At 27.9% G+C, this 20,170-nt stretch overlaps 1 protein-coding gene across 1 annotated transcript in view; it reads right to left on the bottom strand.

The window, feature by feature from the left end:
• LOC142331160 (protein 5NUC-like) overlaps nucleotides 1–20,170 on the bottom strand; it is a 60,150-nt gene that overhangs the window by 8,621 nt on the left and 31,359 nt on the right. Inside the window, exon 9 of the mRNA XM_075376869.1 lies at nucleotides 19,519–19,722. Coding sequence (XP_075232984.1) covers nucleotides 19,519–19,722 — 204 coding nt within the window. The remainder of the gene's footprint in view (nucleotides 1–19,518; nucleotides 19,723–20,170) is intronic.

Here is a 20,170-nt window from a genome sequence, read left to right as displayed (position 1 = left end):
AAATTAAACTTATCAATACCATTTCTTTCTTTATATATATATATATAAACTACCGCTTAGAGTATCTTTTATCACAACTTTAAACTTTCATTTTATAGACTTTTAAGAAGTCCACTGGCGTGTAGAAATGCAACTATATTTTCTTCATTTCCATTATACAGATCAGCACTAATATTATTTGTAAGACGGAACCTCTTTCTGAGGTCCTCATATATAGTACACTCCTCTATCAAATGCTTGATTGTCAGTGTTTTATTACAAACGCCGCACATTGGTCTCACTTCGCCGGTTAACAAATATAAATTTGTTAATCGCGTGTGACCGATTCTAAGTCTGGTCACCACTACTTGTTCACGGCGAGTCAACTTAAAGTCGCTTTTCCATTTATAAGGAGAAGTTTTTACTGAGTTTAATTTTGTATTTAAACTCCTCCATTCAGCATTCCACTTGTTTTTTACTATGTTTTTTAGACGGTTTTTAACATCTGCCACTCTTACAGGAAATGCATCTAAATCATCGCAGACTGTTGCCTTTCTGGCGGCTTCGTCTGCGATTTCATTACCTGTAATACCAGCATGCCCCGGAGTCCATACAAATATGCATCGCTGTCTTCGTTGTTTTAGAACGTATAAAATGGACAGGATGTTTGCAATTAGGACATCCTTAATGTTCTTGTTCCGAATTGCGACAAGTGCACTTAATGAATCGGAACATATTAGCACTCTCTCTTCGCAATAGTGTTCAGTGTAGCGAAGAGCTTGCAACAAATAAATATTGTTATTCATTGTTTAAATTGCCTACTTATAAATAAATATTTTTTTTTAATAAAACTACATCAAATTAATTTGTATTTTAGTAAAAAATACATTATTTATATTATACATTCCTTTTTTTGCTAAAGAATTTTTTTTTTTTTTTTTACTTTATATCTCGGGATGTATGTATTTGAAAACAAGTTACAAAAGGTAAAATTATTATTAGTATTACTAGTGAATTTATCAAAATGGAATAGGAATACCTCTGAAATTTAATTTCAAAATAAATTACACTACACGTCAAAACCACAAACAACCCTACCGTCAGTTCAATTTGTGGTCAGTTCATTACATAAATTTGTTATGTCAAGTTCAAAATAATAAAAAAAGTATGTATATATCTATGTTAACAAATAAAACAGTAAATGGTGTCTACTTTTTTTTAATTTTATTTGTTTATTATTTTATTAATTTATATTATTAATTAAATGTTGTAAATAAAATCGTTGTGGCTAAATGTAAATCAGTGGTTTATCATTGTTTTTTTTTCAGCTTCTTCGCGGATATGTTATAAATACAAAGCTTATATTTATTAAAAATATTTAGAATTTTTTAATAATTTTTGTTCGGTTGGTGTATCTTGTTATAAATTATTAATATAATTCCAAGAAAAATATTAATGCTAATTAATTATCAAAACTATGTTTTTATAAAATTTGAGTATTTTTTTTTATTACTTCTATAAATTTTCGTAAAATTTAAATTTCAAAAAAGGAGGAAATTCTCAATTTTTTTCTAAGTTGTTTCCTGAATTTATAATAATTTCATTATCAAATTTTTGCCAATTTTAAGCCTCATCTGGAAAACTGCTCTCTAAGTGCAAACATACACGTTCAGTAAATCGAATAATAATTTTCACCCAAATAATGATAATAATCATTCAAATAATCTTGACGTTCTGATATTATTTCTCTTACAGTGGTGTCACTCCAAAAGATTTTGAGTTACAGATATTTGGTTTTTATTCCATTAATTTAATGGTAGGCCAATTAATTATTATAATTATTACTAATTTTTTTTTTTGTTTTGGCGTGAATAGCATTGACTGTTTTGGTCATTCTGCCCTGTTAGAATGAAAATTTTTAGCGTATGAAATATGATATGTATGACCGGAATTGGAACCCACGAACTCCAGATTAAAGGCTGAGACGCTACCACTCCGCTATGGAAATCGGAGAATTATTATTAATTATTATACTAACATTAATTTTTAACAAATTCATTAAAGAAAGAGGTACTCTTCTGATTATAATATCGATCAATAGTAAATAACTATTTTGATGTTCCTTTTATTATTTTAAGGCAAAGTTCAATCTACCTTAAGTGGAAAATAATGTACTTTACTACGATGATTTTTTTTTTTTTAACTGATATAGTTCAGTGAATTTATCATGATGTCATTCTAATAATAAAAGTGCTTTCACGTGGAAACCCTTAAAACTTATTGGAAAAATAATACATATTCCTGCTTGCCCAAGATAGTTTTAGCTTATGAATCGTTAAAAATTACATACAGTTTCCCTACAGTCCTTTTCTTGTTTATATTATGACGCAGATTTTAAAATTTTATATTACTTTCTCTTGGGTTTTTTCTAAGAGAGCAGTTTTTTTTTTTAATTTCTTATTCATATTTGAAATAATAATAAAATTAAGACGTGTAAAATAAAACTTTAAAAAAAAATAATAAAATCAATTTCAATAAGCCGTCAAAACGTTATTTAAAAAAAAAGCTTTGTTCATTCCTATAACATTTAAAATTTTTTGCCAGGTTAAAAACCACCTCCAATTATTTAGTAACTATTAATTTTTAAACGAATTATATAATTTTTACATATAAAGTGTAATTGAAACCGAATTGTTTTATAATTTCTAATATCGGTAACGGTATAATTCAGTAAAGATCAATTCCAGTACCATATACGCTATATTTTATCCTTTTTTACTTTATTTTGCAAATGGATCAATAAAATTTGTATTTGATTAGATATTCCAACTGTATTAGAATTTCCAACAAATTGCAAGTGTCATACGCAATTATATTCAGTTTAACAATGCTGAAGTTGTTTATCACATAAAAGTTACCAAGGCTTTTATAAAACAAATTTTGATAGGATTTTGTCAGTGAACTTTGTATAACAACGTATATGTAAATTGTAAATGTACATTCTATGTGTTATTGTTTTATATATATATGTATATGAAATATATATATATATATATATATATATATGCCCGTAAGTAAAATCGATATATTAATAATGTAACAGTAATTTCATTAGAGTGCTTTTAGAAATGAATATGTGTGTGTACTCGTATGTAAAATACAAAAGGCAGTGGATTATTCTCTTATATGTTATTTTGAATTCGTCCTGATGTGGTAGTTATTAAACATGACAAATTTAACCGTTTGACAAAATAAATATTCGTCGAGTAGGCTATATATACGGGCAAATATAATAGAAAAAAAGGAAAATTGTTCCCTTAAAAAAGGTACGCTATTATTCAAGTGGTGTTGATAGTGACACGTACACACACACACACACACACACACCCACACACACACACACACACACACACACACACACACACACACACACACACACACGCACAAATATATACATATATGTATATGTGTACACAGAAACTGAGCCGTGACAAATCAAATTCTCGTTGCTTTAGTAATACATATTTTTCATTTTATTTTTATTAATTTTTAAAGTATAGTACTGCGTAAGATATTATTAGAATAATCCAATTTATAATTGTTCCATAAAACTGGATAGTAAAATAATTCACGTTTAATAATGATAATAATAATATAATTAATTTAACTGCATTGTATAATTACACGTATTATTTTCAACGTTTTATGGATGTTTTACGTTGCACAATATAAATACCGTATACAATAATTAATATACAATGTAATTAAAATATATTTTTACTGTTTTATTTAAGTTTTTATAAAAGCTAATATTTTATCATTGTTTTTTTTTCTTATTTCTAATTGTTAAATAGTTTATTGGAATAAATATATAAAAAATTATGACTAAGGAATTTATATAATAGCATAATTATTTAAGCAAAATTTTTTTTAATTATTTGATTGGATAATAATATAAATTATTTAAAATGAATCTCAATGAGTAGTTTAGTTTATAAAACAATTGATTAATTTTTGTAAATATAAAAAGGAATTCTTTTAAAAAAATAAAATTAAAAAAAAAGAAATATTTTTATTTAATCTGCAAATACTATATTAATAAATGTTTATTCCAAACAAATAATTTTATAATTAAAATATTCTCTCAGATTTTTATTAATAGTTAAAAAATAGATAAATTATTTAATTAGAAATTTAAATAATTTATAATGATATTGTTTCCAGCGAATGGAAACCGAAAACGAATATTGTAACATACAATATTATAGGTGTGTTCAATGAATTTATTTATTGAAGGAGGGTCTTTAAAATAACAGTATAAATGTTCGTATTTTAGATCATTAATTAATTGCATACGATGACAGATCCAGTAGTGTTTAATGGAAGATCCAAGAACGTCTTTTCCCGAAATTTAATTATACATCTGAACTCCACCCTATGATTTACAATAAGGCAATTATTTGCAGTAAAAATAGTTACATAAGGTTATAGTTGAAGAAATAGCTAAATAAGGATCTGAATTTTAGAAAAATTCGTCTAAGTAAAATCGTATTGGAAGCTATAAAAAGAAAGTATCCGATAACTGTCCTGGAGGGCACTAAAAAAGAGGTTACAGAAAAGAAGGAGGAGGACGTGGGAACAGGGTTTTCATAGATCATGGTAGAGAGAGATAGAAGAGAGAGAGGGGGTATATAGAGGACGTCGAAAGGATAGGTAGACAACTTTAAGTTGCTGGATGCGGAAAAGAAATAACCCCACTAAAAATAAAGTAAAGAAATATAAACTTATAAAAGGCCAATTCAGTTTATGTGTAAATGATACGAAAGAAGTGATGTATTTACATTTTTTTGTCTAATCAATTTTATTTTTGTATCTCATCCGTTAATATAAATTTATTAAATATTAAAATATACTTCACTTTACTCCTGAACAGTTCGTTTATATCATTATTTATTCATTATTTCTTGTTTATTTTTTCAGTTACTGTTTTTCATACATGTCAACAATGAAAATTACATGCTAATTTACATATTGAGTGAATCAAAGTAGGGAAACCCTTCTACAACTTTAAAACCGTTCCAGATAGAATACTGGATAACGTATCAATCAGCTACTTTATCTTTTGACGAGAAATAGACTTTTATACTATTTTTCTTGTCTTAAAAAGACAAGAAAAATAATATAAAAAGTTGATACGATGTCTGTACCAAAAATGGTGGTGGGGTAAAATTTAAATTTTGAAAATTATTAAATTTAGTAAGTTCAAATAATTAAATTAAGGAAAAATAAATTAGACTGAATTAAATTAAAATTTATTTTAAAAATTAAATTTAAATTTAAAAAAATTAAAAATGTTTTATTTTTTAACAGAAAAAACTTTTTTTGTCAGATAAAAATATTGTCATATAATAATATTGTCACCTAATCACACACTGATCAAGCGACTATTGACGACCTCTTAACATTATTGCAAACATGAAGCTTTACGTCATTGTTGTGTCGTATTCCATTTAGTGTTTCATTACAATAGTCTCTTATGAGAATTTATTTTTAATGGTTGGCTAATTGGTTTTGACTACCTTTCCCACATTTATGAACCACTTTTTTTTACTTACAACATTTTTACCTCTTTTGTAAATGTTTTTTTTTCTAAATTAATATTACCTTACTTTCTGCGGGTAGGTAGTTCAATTCCTTTGTTAGTTAGGTATTTTCAGTCTTGATTAAGACTAGGTGAGATGTGTTTTATTTTGAGTTCATTAATTAGTAGTACACCGATGGGAATGTCACTCGTGGCATTCGCATCGGTGGCATCCTGACCGAGGCGGACTGGAATATTTCAAAAGCCGAGATTTCGAAGATGACCTACGGTAAAGCCCATAAGGGCTCATCGGAACGGAGGGGGTGGTGGAGGGTGTCTTCCCCTACAGGGTCAGGATGAATTGATAATTTTTTTTTTAAGGAACTGTTATCGCAAATAAATAGATTTATAAAATGTTTTATTAAAATTATTTAATAACTAATTTATAACTTATAAATTATAAACTAAAGTTTAAAATTTATTTATAATTAATTAAAATCATAATTCATAAATAAAGATTTATACACAAAGAGTGTTACCATTTAAAATATTTTAGTTACAATCTCTGAACTATCCCCCAAAGAAGGGGTTGAAATTCCATTTCTTGTCAAAAGGTAAGACAGTTTACCAATACCTGTTTTTGAAAGTTATAGTATTCTATCTGGAACTCTATATGGAATTCTAATTATTTATTGTAATTTTGTTTTTACAATCAGAGGTTAATAATTATTAATAAATCAATATATTTAAATAAAAAAAACAAGTTAAAAAAAAGAAATGAAGACGGATTCGAACCAATGTGCTTTTCCCTTGTAAGATCCAAATATTTCATTAATTAAAATTTTATTTGTCTATAACTCTGGAACCAATGAAAATAAGTACCACTTATGATATATCGTTAAAAAGCTCTCAATGAAGGCTTATTACTGCAGTTAAGAAAATGTCCAAAATCCAAATTTTCTTTTAATTTTGGGCTTTATTGGACATTTTTGGTCAAGTCGATTTCAATCAAAATGGAAAGTGCACAACTAGATGTTACAACAGTCCTATATCCAAAATTTTAACATGCTACAGTTATTCGATTTTGAGTTAATGCGCGATACATACGTACAGACGTCATGCCGAAACTACTGAAAATGGATTCAAGGATGGTCAATATGGATATTTCCGTTGAAATTTAAAAACCGAAATTTTTCGCGATTGTAATAGTTCCTTATACGAAGTACAAGGAAATTTACGATATAAAAACATGTCCGTTTATACTTTACTATTTTCTTGTTCCATAAATTTGGAAAATACTAATTTTTATTGATACTGATATTGATTTCTGGTATCAGTAACTGAAATCGATATCGATTGGTAACCGAAAATTGATTCTGTTGATATCGATTGATATTCGAAGAGTTTATAATTACAGAAAGTAAAAATATATGATTTTGTAAAAGTTTCTACAAATATTGTTACATCATTGTAGGATATTGTCCTCTTAGTTCTTAAAAATTATAATAAAGTTAATCCAATAAATTATAAACCAGATGAGAATAAAAGAAATATAAATTCGTTGATAAATATACGTATGTTACAGACCCATGTTAAGGGTATAGCGGCCCAGTCAGAATTTAATTAAATTTTGAATTATATTTACGATTACGGAGTTTTCCAAAGTATTTTATACAATACAGAATTTTAGTATGTAATTTCCATACAGTATATCCGCTCAAAAATTTTAAGCTTCGGTTTCTCCCAAAAATTTCCTTTTCACTTTTTTTTTATGTTATACTCCGTCAATTATTAAAAATTTCTTCATTTTACAACATAATTCTATATATTTTATTCTTCCTATTTTTCTTTCCGTATTCCTACAAGAAGGATATTGTGTACGAGAAATAAATTTGAAAATGTTATATAAGAGATTTAAGGTCTATTCTCTTCATTACCACACGAATCAAGATTCTTTCTTATTGTTCCCTTCTCATTCTTTCTGTTCTTTTCATTTTCTTCCTTCCTATAACAAAGTGTTAAAGTACTCCTGTTTTTTTTCTCAGATCCCATGTAAGCTCAAAGCTTGTGCATGGGAATATGAAATGGAAATTTTTACCGTATGAAAGCTGCCATGGCTGACTGTGATTCAAACTCGGAAATACAGCTGAAAAGCTGAGACGCGACCACTCCATCATGGAGATCGGCAAAACATAAACTATTTCATTCATTATAATCCAATACAAAAAAACTTGGTAAACATTTCTCATAAATTCATAAATCAAATAAAGCCAATCACTTAACTTAATAATATTTTCCTGGCAAGCCTAATTTTACAGTAGTTTGCTAGTTTTGGAAGAAGGTGGTTAAATTGATTTATACATACAATTCCTTTTACATGAGAAGTAGTGCTTAGCACTAGAGGTGCTAGGAAGTTAAGCACACTAGACACTAGAAGTTAAGCACTAGACGTGCTTAGAGAGGGTGACGTGCACTCATATATGTATGACGGAATGTTGTAATTTGAAAAAAAAAATAATAGGGTTGAAGCGTGGCAACGTGGAGGGTCAGGGAGGTAGTCTTCTTGCCTAGGTGTTCAGGTCCGCCTACATTTAAGAGTGAAGGGGTTGGGACTCCCCTATGATGGCATAAAGAACCCTCAGGGTATGAGTGGGTCGCGAAGTTAAGGATGTGCGTAACGTACATCTAAAACTGTTAGATTAGAGACAGGATGGATAGCTCCTTAGCGGAAGGGCATAGCGGTTATCCGGAAGAGGAATGTCGATGTGTCTTAGTGAAGTTGGGGAGACCCCAGTGGGAAAGCCCCAGAAGGCGGTTAGCTAGGGCGGACAGAGACTGCTGCCACGGCACTCCGAGGTGACTGTGTTTTGCTTAACGGCGAGGATCGGTTGCCTTGGGGGTGTTATTGGATGAAGTAGTAGTGTTATTAGATATATATAATTCCAGGTTACGTATATGTCATATCAGACTCGGTTATGGTATCTAATAAGCTTAGTAATTAGTATATTTAAATGTTTGAATCTGTAATCAATCCTTTTATCCTTTTAATTTTTAAAAGCTTTCCTCCTTATAAATATTACGCTTTTAATTAAATAGCCTTAATAATAATTATACGATATTCTAATGGTTTCTATATATTAGGAGTTGTGTGTGTATGTGTGTTCGTGTGTATTATTTTAAAGTTTGACTTAGTTTAACATAAAAGAGTATATAATGTAAAATGAATTAGTCCTATCGAAATAAAGGAAAAACAAAATGTAAATTGCTGTCGTCATTTGTATTATATATAATTAGTGTTAATAAATTAATTACGAAAACCTATTTTGTATTGAGATAAATGTAGTCCCAGTATTATGTTGTATTTAAATAAAAAAAATCTCATTAAAGTTCGTTCGCATGAAAAATATTTAAGAATTAATTAATTTATGAACGGTGATGTAGAATTGAAGAATTCAACACAAAAGGCAAAATTATTGGAATTTGTATACATTTTCAAGTACTATTACCCGTTCTGTCATACTTCCCTCGTTCCGTTACTCTTTCGTTCATACACTCACATACTTTTTTTATGTACGTTATATTCATTCTACTTGTCTCCAACAGGAGGATCAGGGAAAACAAAGGTGGACTTTGCTTCTACCGGTTTTTTTTTTTAACTACGTATTCATATATTCGGTAGCTATCATTTATACGAAAAATGTAAAGTCCAGCAGGGAGAATTCTCGGTCCGGTAAACTTAAATTAATTTTTTTCTCCCTTTTTTACCTCTTTTATTTTAGACCGTAATAAAAAACTCTCTCTTATCCATCTCATTAAATACAGATTATTTCCCATGAAAGGAAAATAAAGAAAAGGTTTCCTTCATTATAGTAATGTTAATTCTTTAAAAAATTTATATCTTTTTTGTTTACATGAAAGTATATTATATATGCCTGATCCTTGAATTAGTAAATTTGTATTCTCTTTGCATTAAGCACATTACTAATTTAGAGATAATTGTTATCAACTAATTTTGCGATTCTTTGTGTCCCAACCTCCATTTCATATTACAACTGATTTAATTCTGATTTTATGATCATTTTACCTATCTTTTTTTTATTTTTAAATACAAAGACCTTCTAAAGCGTTAACAGTTAGAGCTAATAAAATGGAAATAACTTTTCAGCTAACGAAAAACACATATAACAAAAAAACTTTATCATTGAACTCAAAATTTTGACACTATAAAACTGTGATAAAGGGAAGCACTTTATCCGGTAGAAACCATAAGATTGTGCTACAAAGGTTAACTAGATAATTTAGAAAAAAAAGTAAAATTATATGAAAAATTTTAGATCCTAAATTTCAAAATAATCAGGTAAAAATTTATTCCAAATAACAAACTTTATACTAAAATGTTTCACCCTTTTTTCCTCTTTTATTTTAGATCGTAATAAAAAACTTTAAAAATACGAATTGCATTCTACTTTCATTTATTTGGAATTTATTTAGAAATAAATACAACTGTTATTCATTAGAATGAATAACAGTAGATTGACTATACATATTTTTAATTTATTTCGAAGTAAAAAAACTAAAGGCAGATGGTTCAAAGAAGTCCAAAAAGACCTGAAAGAACTTTAGATAAATGTTGAAATAATAAGAGAAAGAGAAATTTTAAAGAGAATATTAAAATGTAAATGAAGAGTTCCAAGAAGTACTAAAACGCAAGAACAACTCAGCTGAACGAAGGAAAGAGATATCATCAGAAAGATTGAAGAGGTACTAGGCAGTTAGAAAAACAAAAAAAAAAACAACCGCAATTAAATAAGTGATCTATTGTGTTCTACGATATGAACTAATCGAAGAAATAAGAAGAAAAAACTTCGTCATCAATAGTTTTTTCTTCGAAATATTCTTGCCCTAACCAATTAAAATGGTCTGTAAATTGCAGATTTATTTTTTGAAGTTGTTATCTTTATCCAGTTTTTATTTTATTTTATCTTTATCCTAGCATCCTCTATAACAACCCGTTTTAAATTTTTATCTCCACTGTTTATATTCGCGCGCCAAATATATACAGAGTCTTTCTAAAATGCTGGGCTGGATGTACTTTCCCGGATTCTACTTATAAAACTAAACAAAAAATATCGTTAGGAAAAACGGAAATTCCACCTTCGTTCTCCTCCTGTCTGCCATTTTGTTATTTTTATATGAAAATCTATATTTCAAATTTGGAAAAACGAATCACATTAATATTTGGTAAGCGTCTTGATAATAAAGTTTTAAAATTATCAAAAGATCAGAACTTAAATAACTTTGAAAATTACAAAATGACAGTCATGTTTATTTTTAAATTCGTTATATCTCCATAAATATAAGCTTTATCAAAATTATGTTATTGCTGAAATATTAAGCATTTTATTTTGAACAAAACGACATTATATTATTTTTAAATCGGTTAACAAACAGACAAATTATGGCCAAAAATTTATGTTGTAATTTTATTTGATTTTATGTCCTCCACTTTACGTTTAGTTCGATGAAATATTAATTGTTTTTATCTATAGTTAATTTTAGTATTGAAAATTAGTATTAACTTAAATAATATTTTTTTCATAATAATAATCTTAATAATTATGACACAAAATTACATCAATTTTTGTGTACAGACTCAGTCACCACTAACTGTGTCTGAATAATTAATTTAATCTATTTTTTACACAGGAAATATAATTTTAATTTAAACTGCACTGAAACACTTATTAAAGAAATTGATTTACCCGAAGTAAAATATATTTCATTACCATCAATATATTAACACGAATCTATTTCAATTATTTTACCATCAGCTTTACCTAAATAATACAAAATTTTTCATTAACGGAATAATAAATTTTATACACAGGTATCCCATGAAGAAACGGAGAAACTTTCAGAACATCTTCTACTGGTGAAAATAATAGAAAAGTTTATATAAACATATATCTGGTTTCGAGTTACTGCTAGCGAAAGATTTCGCCCGGATTTCAGCTCTTTCAATAAAAAGAATCCTATTGTAAGCTTTGCGACCCAAATTAAAAAGTGAAGTGGTTTCTTATGTAATTTGAAGTAGGATAAAATAGGTTCTAGATGTAACTCCAGTAGTTTATAAGACATCCTACGTAAATACAAAATTAGGTGTCGGAAAACAGGGTTTTTGTAGGTTTTTAGGATTTAAAATTAGTTTCAGCAATTAGCGTTTTTTTAAATATTTTTAAGTACAGAAAAAATGACATCATTTTCTGTCTTATCTGTTTTTTTTCAATAAAAACCGAATTTTTAAAAAGTCTTTATTTGCTGTTTATTGGCTGTATTTACATTACATTTCTCAAAGTTAAATTCTGTAAATTCTGTTAATTTCCGCATTTGTTAATCATTTAATAAAGTTATTGCATTACAAACCTAAACAAAAAATTGCTTTTAAATACTGAATTGTGTTTTACGTTGGATATATTAAAAACTACTTAAGTTACCGTTCTGGGATACAGTTCTTATCCTATTTCTCAGCTTAAATTACATAAGAAAGCACCAATTTTACTCCTTTATTTGGGTGTCAAATGTTGGGCTTCTGTTTATTAGGAGCTGAAACTAAACTGACCTCCAAAATCAATTAAACCATTCAACCCGATAGAAGTACCACTTTTAAATACAATTATCTTAATTTCATCAGGAATTACAGTGTCATGAGAAGTGACATGGGCGAAATATTTCGCTAGGCGTAACTCGAAAACAAAATGCTTCCAGTTTTATATTTATATAGACGTTTTTCATTCTTGTGACCAGCAGAACATGTCCTGAAAATTTCTTCGTAGTACACTCTATATTACCGAAGATGATTTAAGACGTATTAAGTATAAATTGAAGATTATGAAAAAAATTATTTTTTTCTTACATTATAATAATGCATATTTATTATAATGTTTTTATAAAAATTCTAAAAAACTTCATTTTTTTATTTTTTTCAAACCGTCGTACTAAACGTGAGTCTTGGTCTGGAATGGCTGAATATACAAATCTTTCAATATTCTTAACATCGTTTCGCCATATAATTTTTCAAAAGGCCTGCATTTTGTATGTAACCGTTTTAAAATTTAGACATAACATTTTTAAATAAAATACTTTTAAAAAACCTGTATAAAGACTTTTAAAAGTGCATTAAAATAATGTAGGACATTATTAATATTTTTATAAATTCAATACTCTGAAGTCAACACCAACTTAAACGTCAAATTAAAGAGTTTCGGCAATTTTGTTTAATTTAGCGCAGTCATGAAAAACTGCGAATTTAAAAAAATATTTTTTTTTAAATCTGTCTAATTTTTACTTCCTTGTACGAAGTAAATGAAGTATTGTGATTACAAAAAATTTTGGTTTTCAAATTTCAATAGAAATATCCATTTTAAACATCCCTGAATCCACTTTGACTAGTTTCGGTATGACATATGTACATACTCAAACACGATTAATCATAGGATGTTTTGATTTTTGATTTAAGATTGTTGTAACATGTAACTACATGTTACATGTGTTAAGTGAGGTGCACAACTGTGCACCTCACTTTTTGATTGGAATCGACTGAACCAAAAATGTCAAAAATCCAAAAAAAATTGGATTTTGGATTTTTTCGTCACTGCAGTAATAAGCCCTCATTGAGAGCTATTCAACGATAAAACGATAAGTGGTACTTATTTTCATTTGTTCCAGAATTACAGCCAAATGAAATTTTAACAAATGAAATATTTGGCTCTTACAAGGGGAAGGTATATCGGTTCGAATCAGACGTCATCCCCTTTTCTTTTTTTTAACTTTTTTTTAATTTAAACATATTAATTTATTAACCACTGATTGTAAACAAAATTTTACGATAAATAATGATTCACTAATAACAATAAAAAAATAATATGAAAAAATATAAGAACTTATTAATGAAAAATTTATGTACTTTTCATTTAAAAAAAAAAAATGTATATATGTAATTTAATAGGAGTACAAGGAAGTCATGTGGTTCCCAGATCAGATTTTTTAACAGTATTTTGAAGCCGGCCTCCGTGGTGCAAGTGGTAGCGTCTCAGCCTTCCATATCCGAAGGTCCAAGTTCGAATCCCGATCAGGTATGGTATTTTTCACACGCTTCAAAATTACCATTTCATCTCATCTTTTGAAGCAATACCTTACGGTGGTCCCAGTAGTCAAAAAAAAAATATTTCGTAATTAGTACTGTATGTTAGTACTATCATTATCTTTTTATCAACTCTATTATTATTGTTCAGTTCCTTTAATATCTTTGTATTTGTTACTCTTGTTTTTCGTTTAATGTTAATTTTTTTTTATTATTTCGTTACTGCTTTGGACTGTTCTGTTTTTATAATTTCATGAAGTACTGTTGAAAATTTGTCAAATATTATATTGTTTATATCAAATGAGTGCCGTCATTGGACGGTTTCATTCTTGTTATAATTTCTCATTCGATTTACTTATGGTTTCATAATATATTTTAAAAACCGATTATAAATAAAGTTGAATAGAAAAAACAATTTTTTGTTAATATTAAAATGTTAGAAAAAAATTATTTTTAACCAACGTCAAAATAAATAAAAGTTACAGACTGATAAACGTAATTTTAAATTTAACCATTATTCGAAAGGAAAGAAGAAAGAACTAGATTTTTATTTCTATTCAAACACCATAAAAATTTAACTATATCTGTGCTAATTTAGCTATACCAGTTTTAAATATAATTAAAACCACAAATACGATACTAGAAGGTAGAAGGCAATACATATGTATTGCCAAGTGTGAAAAAAAAATCGCAGCAATCAAATTCCTATTTTACAGCAATAATATTCATTTCATATCACTTATTTGACCAACAAAATAAAGAAAGGTAAAAAGGAGTTATATAATTTTTTTAATACAAAAACCCAACTTAGGACCACACAAATATCTTTTTCTTTTGTCTTCTTCCATACGTTTCTCACTTTATCGGCATGACTTCCGTTTCTTCTCATCTGTCAATTTTCTTCGTTTATTTTTTTTATCTCTATTGCAACAGTTCTCTTCTTTCAAGCCGCTCCTTTGGAATCTTTCTTCCATCTGTTTCGAGTAATTTGATTTGCTTTTTATATTTAACAGATTATTAAAGATTTGTTTTCTGTTTAGGCTCATCCAGAACGTATGCCAAAAAAATTTAGCTTTCTATTTATATTTCTAATTTTCCTGATTTTGTTAAATCTTCTTGTTAGATTTCGGTTTGTATTCTTTCTCTCGTAACTTTGGACCATTCATTATACGCTTATTTCGATCTTGAGCAATATTTTTAGGTCGGTTTGATGTAATATTTCAGTGCCATTATATCATGTTATATCATACCATTTATATCATATTAGAGTACTGACGTTACTACAGTTGTATAATGTCTTAAATTCGCGATCTTGGAGAGATTCTTATTTTCCCAGTCATAATATTCTACGCGTATTTTCGAATGACGCTTTATCTATTCCTGTTCTGCTTATACTTTCTCCAAGGTACTAAAAGCGATTGGTGACATTTATCTTTCCGTATTTAGTCCCTATTGTCTTTTGTGTGAATGATTTGATGTTCATCATGACTTCAATCTTGGAAAAGAATACCTGCAGGCCTTCTTTTTGAGATATTTCTGTTAATATAATTGTTAACTATTCTATTTATAGTTTTTTTGTTATGAATAATTTTTTATGTTTTTTATGTTTTTAATAAGATATTTATTAAAATATTTTCATAAGAAAACTTTTATTTTTTTTTAATTTTTCTGAAATATTTTATTAAAAATTAAATAATGTTTAATTTTATTTTTATTTATCTGTAAATTGAAAGTTCTCTGTTGTGTACTTTTCTGCCATAATTAGAGTATTTTTTAACCGATTTAAAAAGTAAAATGTCATTTTGTTCAAAATGAAAGGTTTAATATTTTAGCAAAATCATACATTTTGATAAAAGTAATATTTATGGAGATGTAACGGATTAAAAAATAAAAATGGCTGCCATTTTGTAATTTGCGAAGGTATTTAAGTCCTGATTTTTGATAATTTTAAAACTTTATTACCAAGACGTTTACCAGATATTAATGTGATTCCTCTATCCGAACTTGAGATATAAATTTTTTATATAAAAATAACAAAATGGCGGACAGGGGGACAACAAATGAGAAATTTCCATTTTTCCTAACGATATTTTTTGTTTAGTTTTACATGTAGAATCCGAAAAAGTATAGCCAGCCTTCTATTTTAGAAACACTCTGTATATAGATTATGGTTAGCGAAAAAACGTTTAATAATTGTTTTTAATACGCTGTTAGAATAAAAGCTTTATTCAAACTGGTCAGTAATATTACAAAATAATTTCTTTCATTAAAAAGAAATTTTCAACATTATAATTTATAGAAATTTATTAAAACTAAACCAGTTCATATAAGAGAGATTTTTTAAACATACTAAGCATATATATATTTGAATATAACTGTAACAAATAAAATACAATCTCTCTCACTCTCTCTCCATTCTTTCTGTCTCTCTCTCTCTCTCTCTCTCTCTCTCTCTCTCTCTCTCTCTCTGAATATGAAAATGTTTTAGTCATACTCAAAATGGCGTAATACCTGTGTGTATTCTTGCATAGCCTAAGTGGGAAGGATTAGAATAACAGAAACTGTTGTGACAGTAGTTAATGAAAGGATTGTCTTGTGCTATTGTAAACCCCATTTGTAACTCCCTAATAGTTCGCTGAATCCAAAATCCTTCAACAAACGAGGTCACACCGAACAATGTGCCAAGGAATGCGTATACACATTTAGATGAATTTTGGTTCTGCGCCTAAAATGTATTCTCTATTACTACATATTTCCCCCGTTCCTTCGTTCTTTATTAACTAACATACATACACGCAGCACTCAAACACGCACAAGCACGCCAGCGAATGATAAAATCACAAAAGTATAGTTAAACAATGTATGAACATAGTCACCAAAATGTAGCGATATCGAAACCGAAATCCATTTTCAGCGTAATTTATTATTAATTAAAAATGTAGGTGTATATAACATTTTCAATACATAAAAAATTGTTAATAGATTAAAAGGTTACGATACATATATTGTTATGTAATAAAAATTAATTTTTTTTTTTTTCAGAAATGATTATTATTTTTTCTGATGACTCATGTCTATAGAAAAAAACGTTTCAAAGCAAGTTATAATAGTACATAACAGACAACATTTACAGATAAATAAAAATAAAATTAATTTTTTTTAATATAATATTTCAGAAAAATAAAAAAATAAAAGTTTTTATGAACATATTTTAATAAATATGTTATTCATAAAAAAAAAGTTATGACGAACAATTAAAAATTATATTAACAGAAATATCTCAAAAAGAAGGCCTGCAGATATCCTTTTCCAAGTCATGACGAACATGAAATCATTCACACAAAAGACAATAGGGACTGAATACGGAAAGATAAATTTCACCAATCGCTTTAAGTATCTAGGAGAAAGTATAAGCACAACAGGAATAGATAAAGCGTCATTCGAAAGTACGAAAAGAATATTATAACTGTGAAAATAAGAATCTCTCCAACATCGCGAAATTAAAACATTGTACAACTGTAGTTAGACCAGTAATTTAATGTGGCACTGAAATATTACATCAAATAGACCTCAAAAAATTGCTCAAGATCGAAATACGCTTACAATGATCCAAAGTTAAGAGAGAAAGAATACAGACCGAAATCTAACAAGAAGATTTAGCAAAGTCAGGAAAATTAAAAATATAAATAGAAAGCTAAATATCTTTGGATATATGTTCAGGATGAGACTAAATACATTAGATAAACAAATTTTTAATAACCTGTAAAATATAAAAAGCAAATCAAATTGCCCGAAGCAGTTTAAAGAGAGATTCCAAAGGAGTGGCTTGAAAGAAGAGAACTGTTGCAATAGAGATAAAAAAAATAAAGGAAGAAAATTGACAGATAAGTAGAAACGAAGCCATGCCGAAATGTTGATAAGGAAAAAGTGAAATAGATGGTATTAAACCCCCTATGATAAGGGAAAGTATTTCTTAGTAGTTAATCCAATATGTGACGTAATTGTGATGCAAATTTCCTACATGTGACGTCATGATGATGGAAATACTTTCTAACTTCTTTCACTGAATTAATGAGAGTTGAATCTGTAATAGATTTTTTTTTCTTTTTACACTTTCATTTTTGGAATTTTTATTATTTTATTTTGAGCAAGGGGAGATAACACAATTTAACTGATCAAATTGGCCATTACTTTTATAGTTCATTCATTTTTTAACATACTTAAGTAAAAGTGACATCTTTCTGAGTAAGCAATGATATTTGTCACTGATAGAAGAGAAAGAGTGTTTGCTCTTTAAATAACGGTATAAAAATTCATTTAAAATTTGCAAATTTTTTTTATGTAATTTTATATCAATCTAAATTTTTTTTAAGCAAGGTGAAAAATTATGTTAAAATTATAATTATAATCTTCATACCACATTACAATTCACAGTAATTTTAATTTCTTATCTGACATCTGTAGTGATGATTCGTCGTATGAATTAAGTAAAATTTAATTATACCTGATAACTCTTAAGAAATAATTGTAGAAGCTATTTTTTTTTCTTACTGAATAAAAAAATAAAAATAAATTTTAAACTTTGTATAAATACCAAACAAATTCGGCAGCATCGTTGGAACCTTTTATTAGTTTTTTTAAATACAAAGTCGAACTCTATTTTCAAGTTTTTGGATACTTATATAAATACATCTGATATTATACGATGTGTGACTATTAAATAACGAGACTAATGCTGCTACAGAAGAACTGCGCACGCGCAAAATTCGTACGACCGATAGCTGTGTAACGTGAAGCCTTCTCTTTCGATTGCTGCTACTCCAGTTTCTGTAGACATATTAGTCTGGCGTGGCCTTCGTTTGGATAACATCTTTTTTTTTGTTTTGCCGAAAAAATTACTGTTTTATTAGAGCAAAGAATTGTTGTGAAATTTCATATGAAATTAAAAAAAAAACTACTGAAACTTATCTTTTATTAAAAAAAAATATATGATAATGAATGTTTATCACGTGCATTGGAAGGTCCCAACTTCACCGTCAGCTAAAAAAACTCGAATATGAAAATCAAAATTCAAAACGACGATTGTTTTTTCGATATTCATGGGATTGTGTACCTTCACTGGGTTTCTGATGGTCAAACTATTATTAATAAACATTACTAACTTGAGATCCTTGCTCAACTCCGTGAAAAAATAAGAAAAAAAACGATCCGAATTGTGGAAGAACTAGTCATAGGTTCTTCATCAGGACAACGCACCGCCTCACACTGCATTGTCTGTCAAGACGTTTGTAGCCAAATATAACATCCCAGTGTTAGACGATCCGCCTAATTCGCCTGACCTGGTACCATGTGACTTTTATCTGTTCACAAGGTCATTTTTGCATTAAAAGGAACAAGATTTCAGACCATGAAACTCTGAAAAAATAAGCCGCTTGCGTCATGAAAGAGCTCACAGAAGAAGACTTCCAGCACTGTTTCGAATAATGGAAAATTCGCATGGAGCATTCTAAGGATAGAGGAGGGTGTATATTGAAGGGAATAATAACTAAGTATGTATAAATTTAAAATAAAATATTTTACAGCATTAGTCTCGTTATTTAATAGTCACACCTCGTAGATCATTTTATGTAACAAAGTGTTAGACCTTGAAAATTTACTTTTTAAAAAAAGTAAATTCACTACGCAAGAGTTATTTCCTTTTTATGAACTCTCTCACACTTGTCACTATCCTATATTTTCTTCTACATTAAAAGACATCTAAATTATTATTGTACTTTATTAAGTGTATTATTAAAACTAATTATAAATTTTAACTTACTAATTTCTACGAAGTTGTATAAATGATCACGCATTGTTGTAACATTATCACCTCCACGAGCTAAATATGTATTTATTATTATACTATACTCTTTATCCGGTTCCAAATCGAGATATTTTGGAACAGTACAATTATCGCAACGCACCTTAACAGACATTACTCTTTCTCCAGGAGGTTTAGATATATCATAAGCAATTATTAATCCTGTTAACAGAAAAAAAAATTACGTTAAATGACGACAAAAATTATTATTCTCTTAATTTGTTATCTTTAGTTGTTTCTAAATTAATTTCTCTCAGAGTCATCTTGTCCTATTAACAATGTTGATTTTCAGAGGCTGTCAGGTTGACAGCTCTGAATTTGTAATTTCTTATTGAGAGATTTCTTGATATTTTAACTTTTATTTTAAACGTATACTAAAATTAAAGTGTAATGTTGAACTAAAGATTATAATTTTGAGGTCTTGTAAAATTTATTTACGAATATTTTTTTTAAATCTTTTATATCGTTAGTAATTATAAAGTATTACATTAATATAGTCATATTTCCGGAATGCTTTCTATGCCGTAATGTACAATCCAAAATCACAGGCAATAAACAATCGTAAATATACAAAGAGTTGACATCTGTTATTCAAACATGTAATTCTGTA

This window comes from Lycorma delicatula, chromosome 10 (genome assembly GCF_047948215.1).
Source record: "Lycorma delicatula isolate Av1 chromosome 10, ASM4794821v1, whole genome shotgun sequence".
Classification (NCBI taxonomy): domain Eukaryota; kingdom Metazoa; phylum Arthropoda; class Insecta; order Hemiptera; family Fulgoridae; genus Lycorma; species Lycorma delicatula.
Note: the sequence above shows the minus strand (reverse complement) of the source record. Positions and strands in the feature narration are given on the sequence as shown.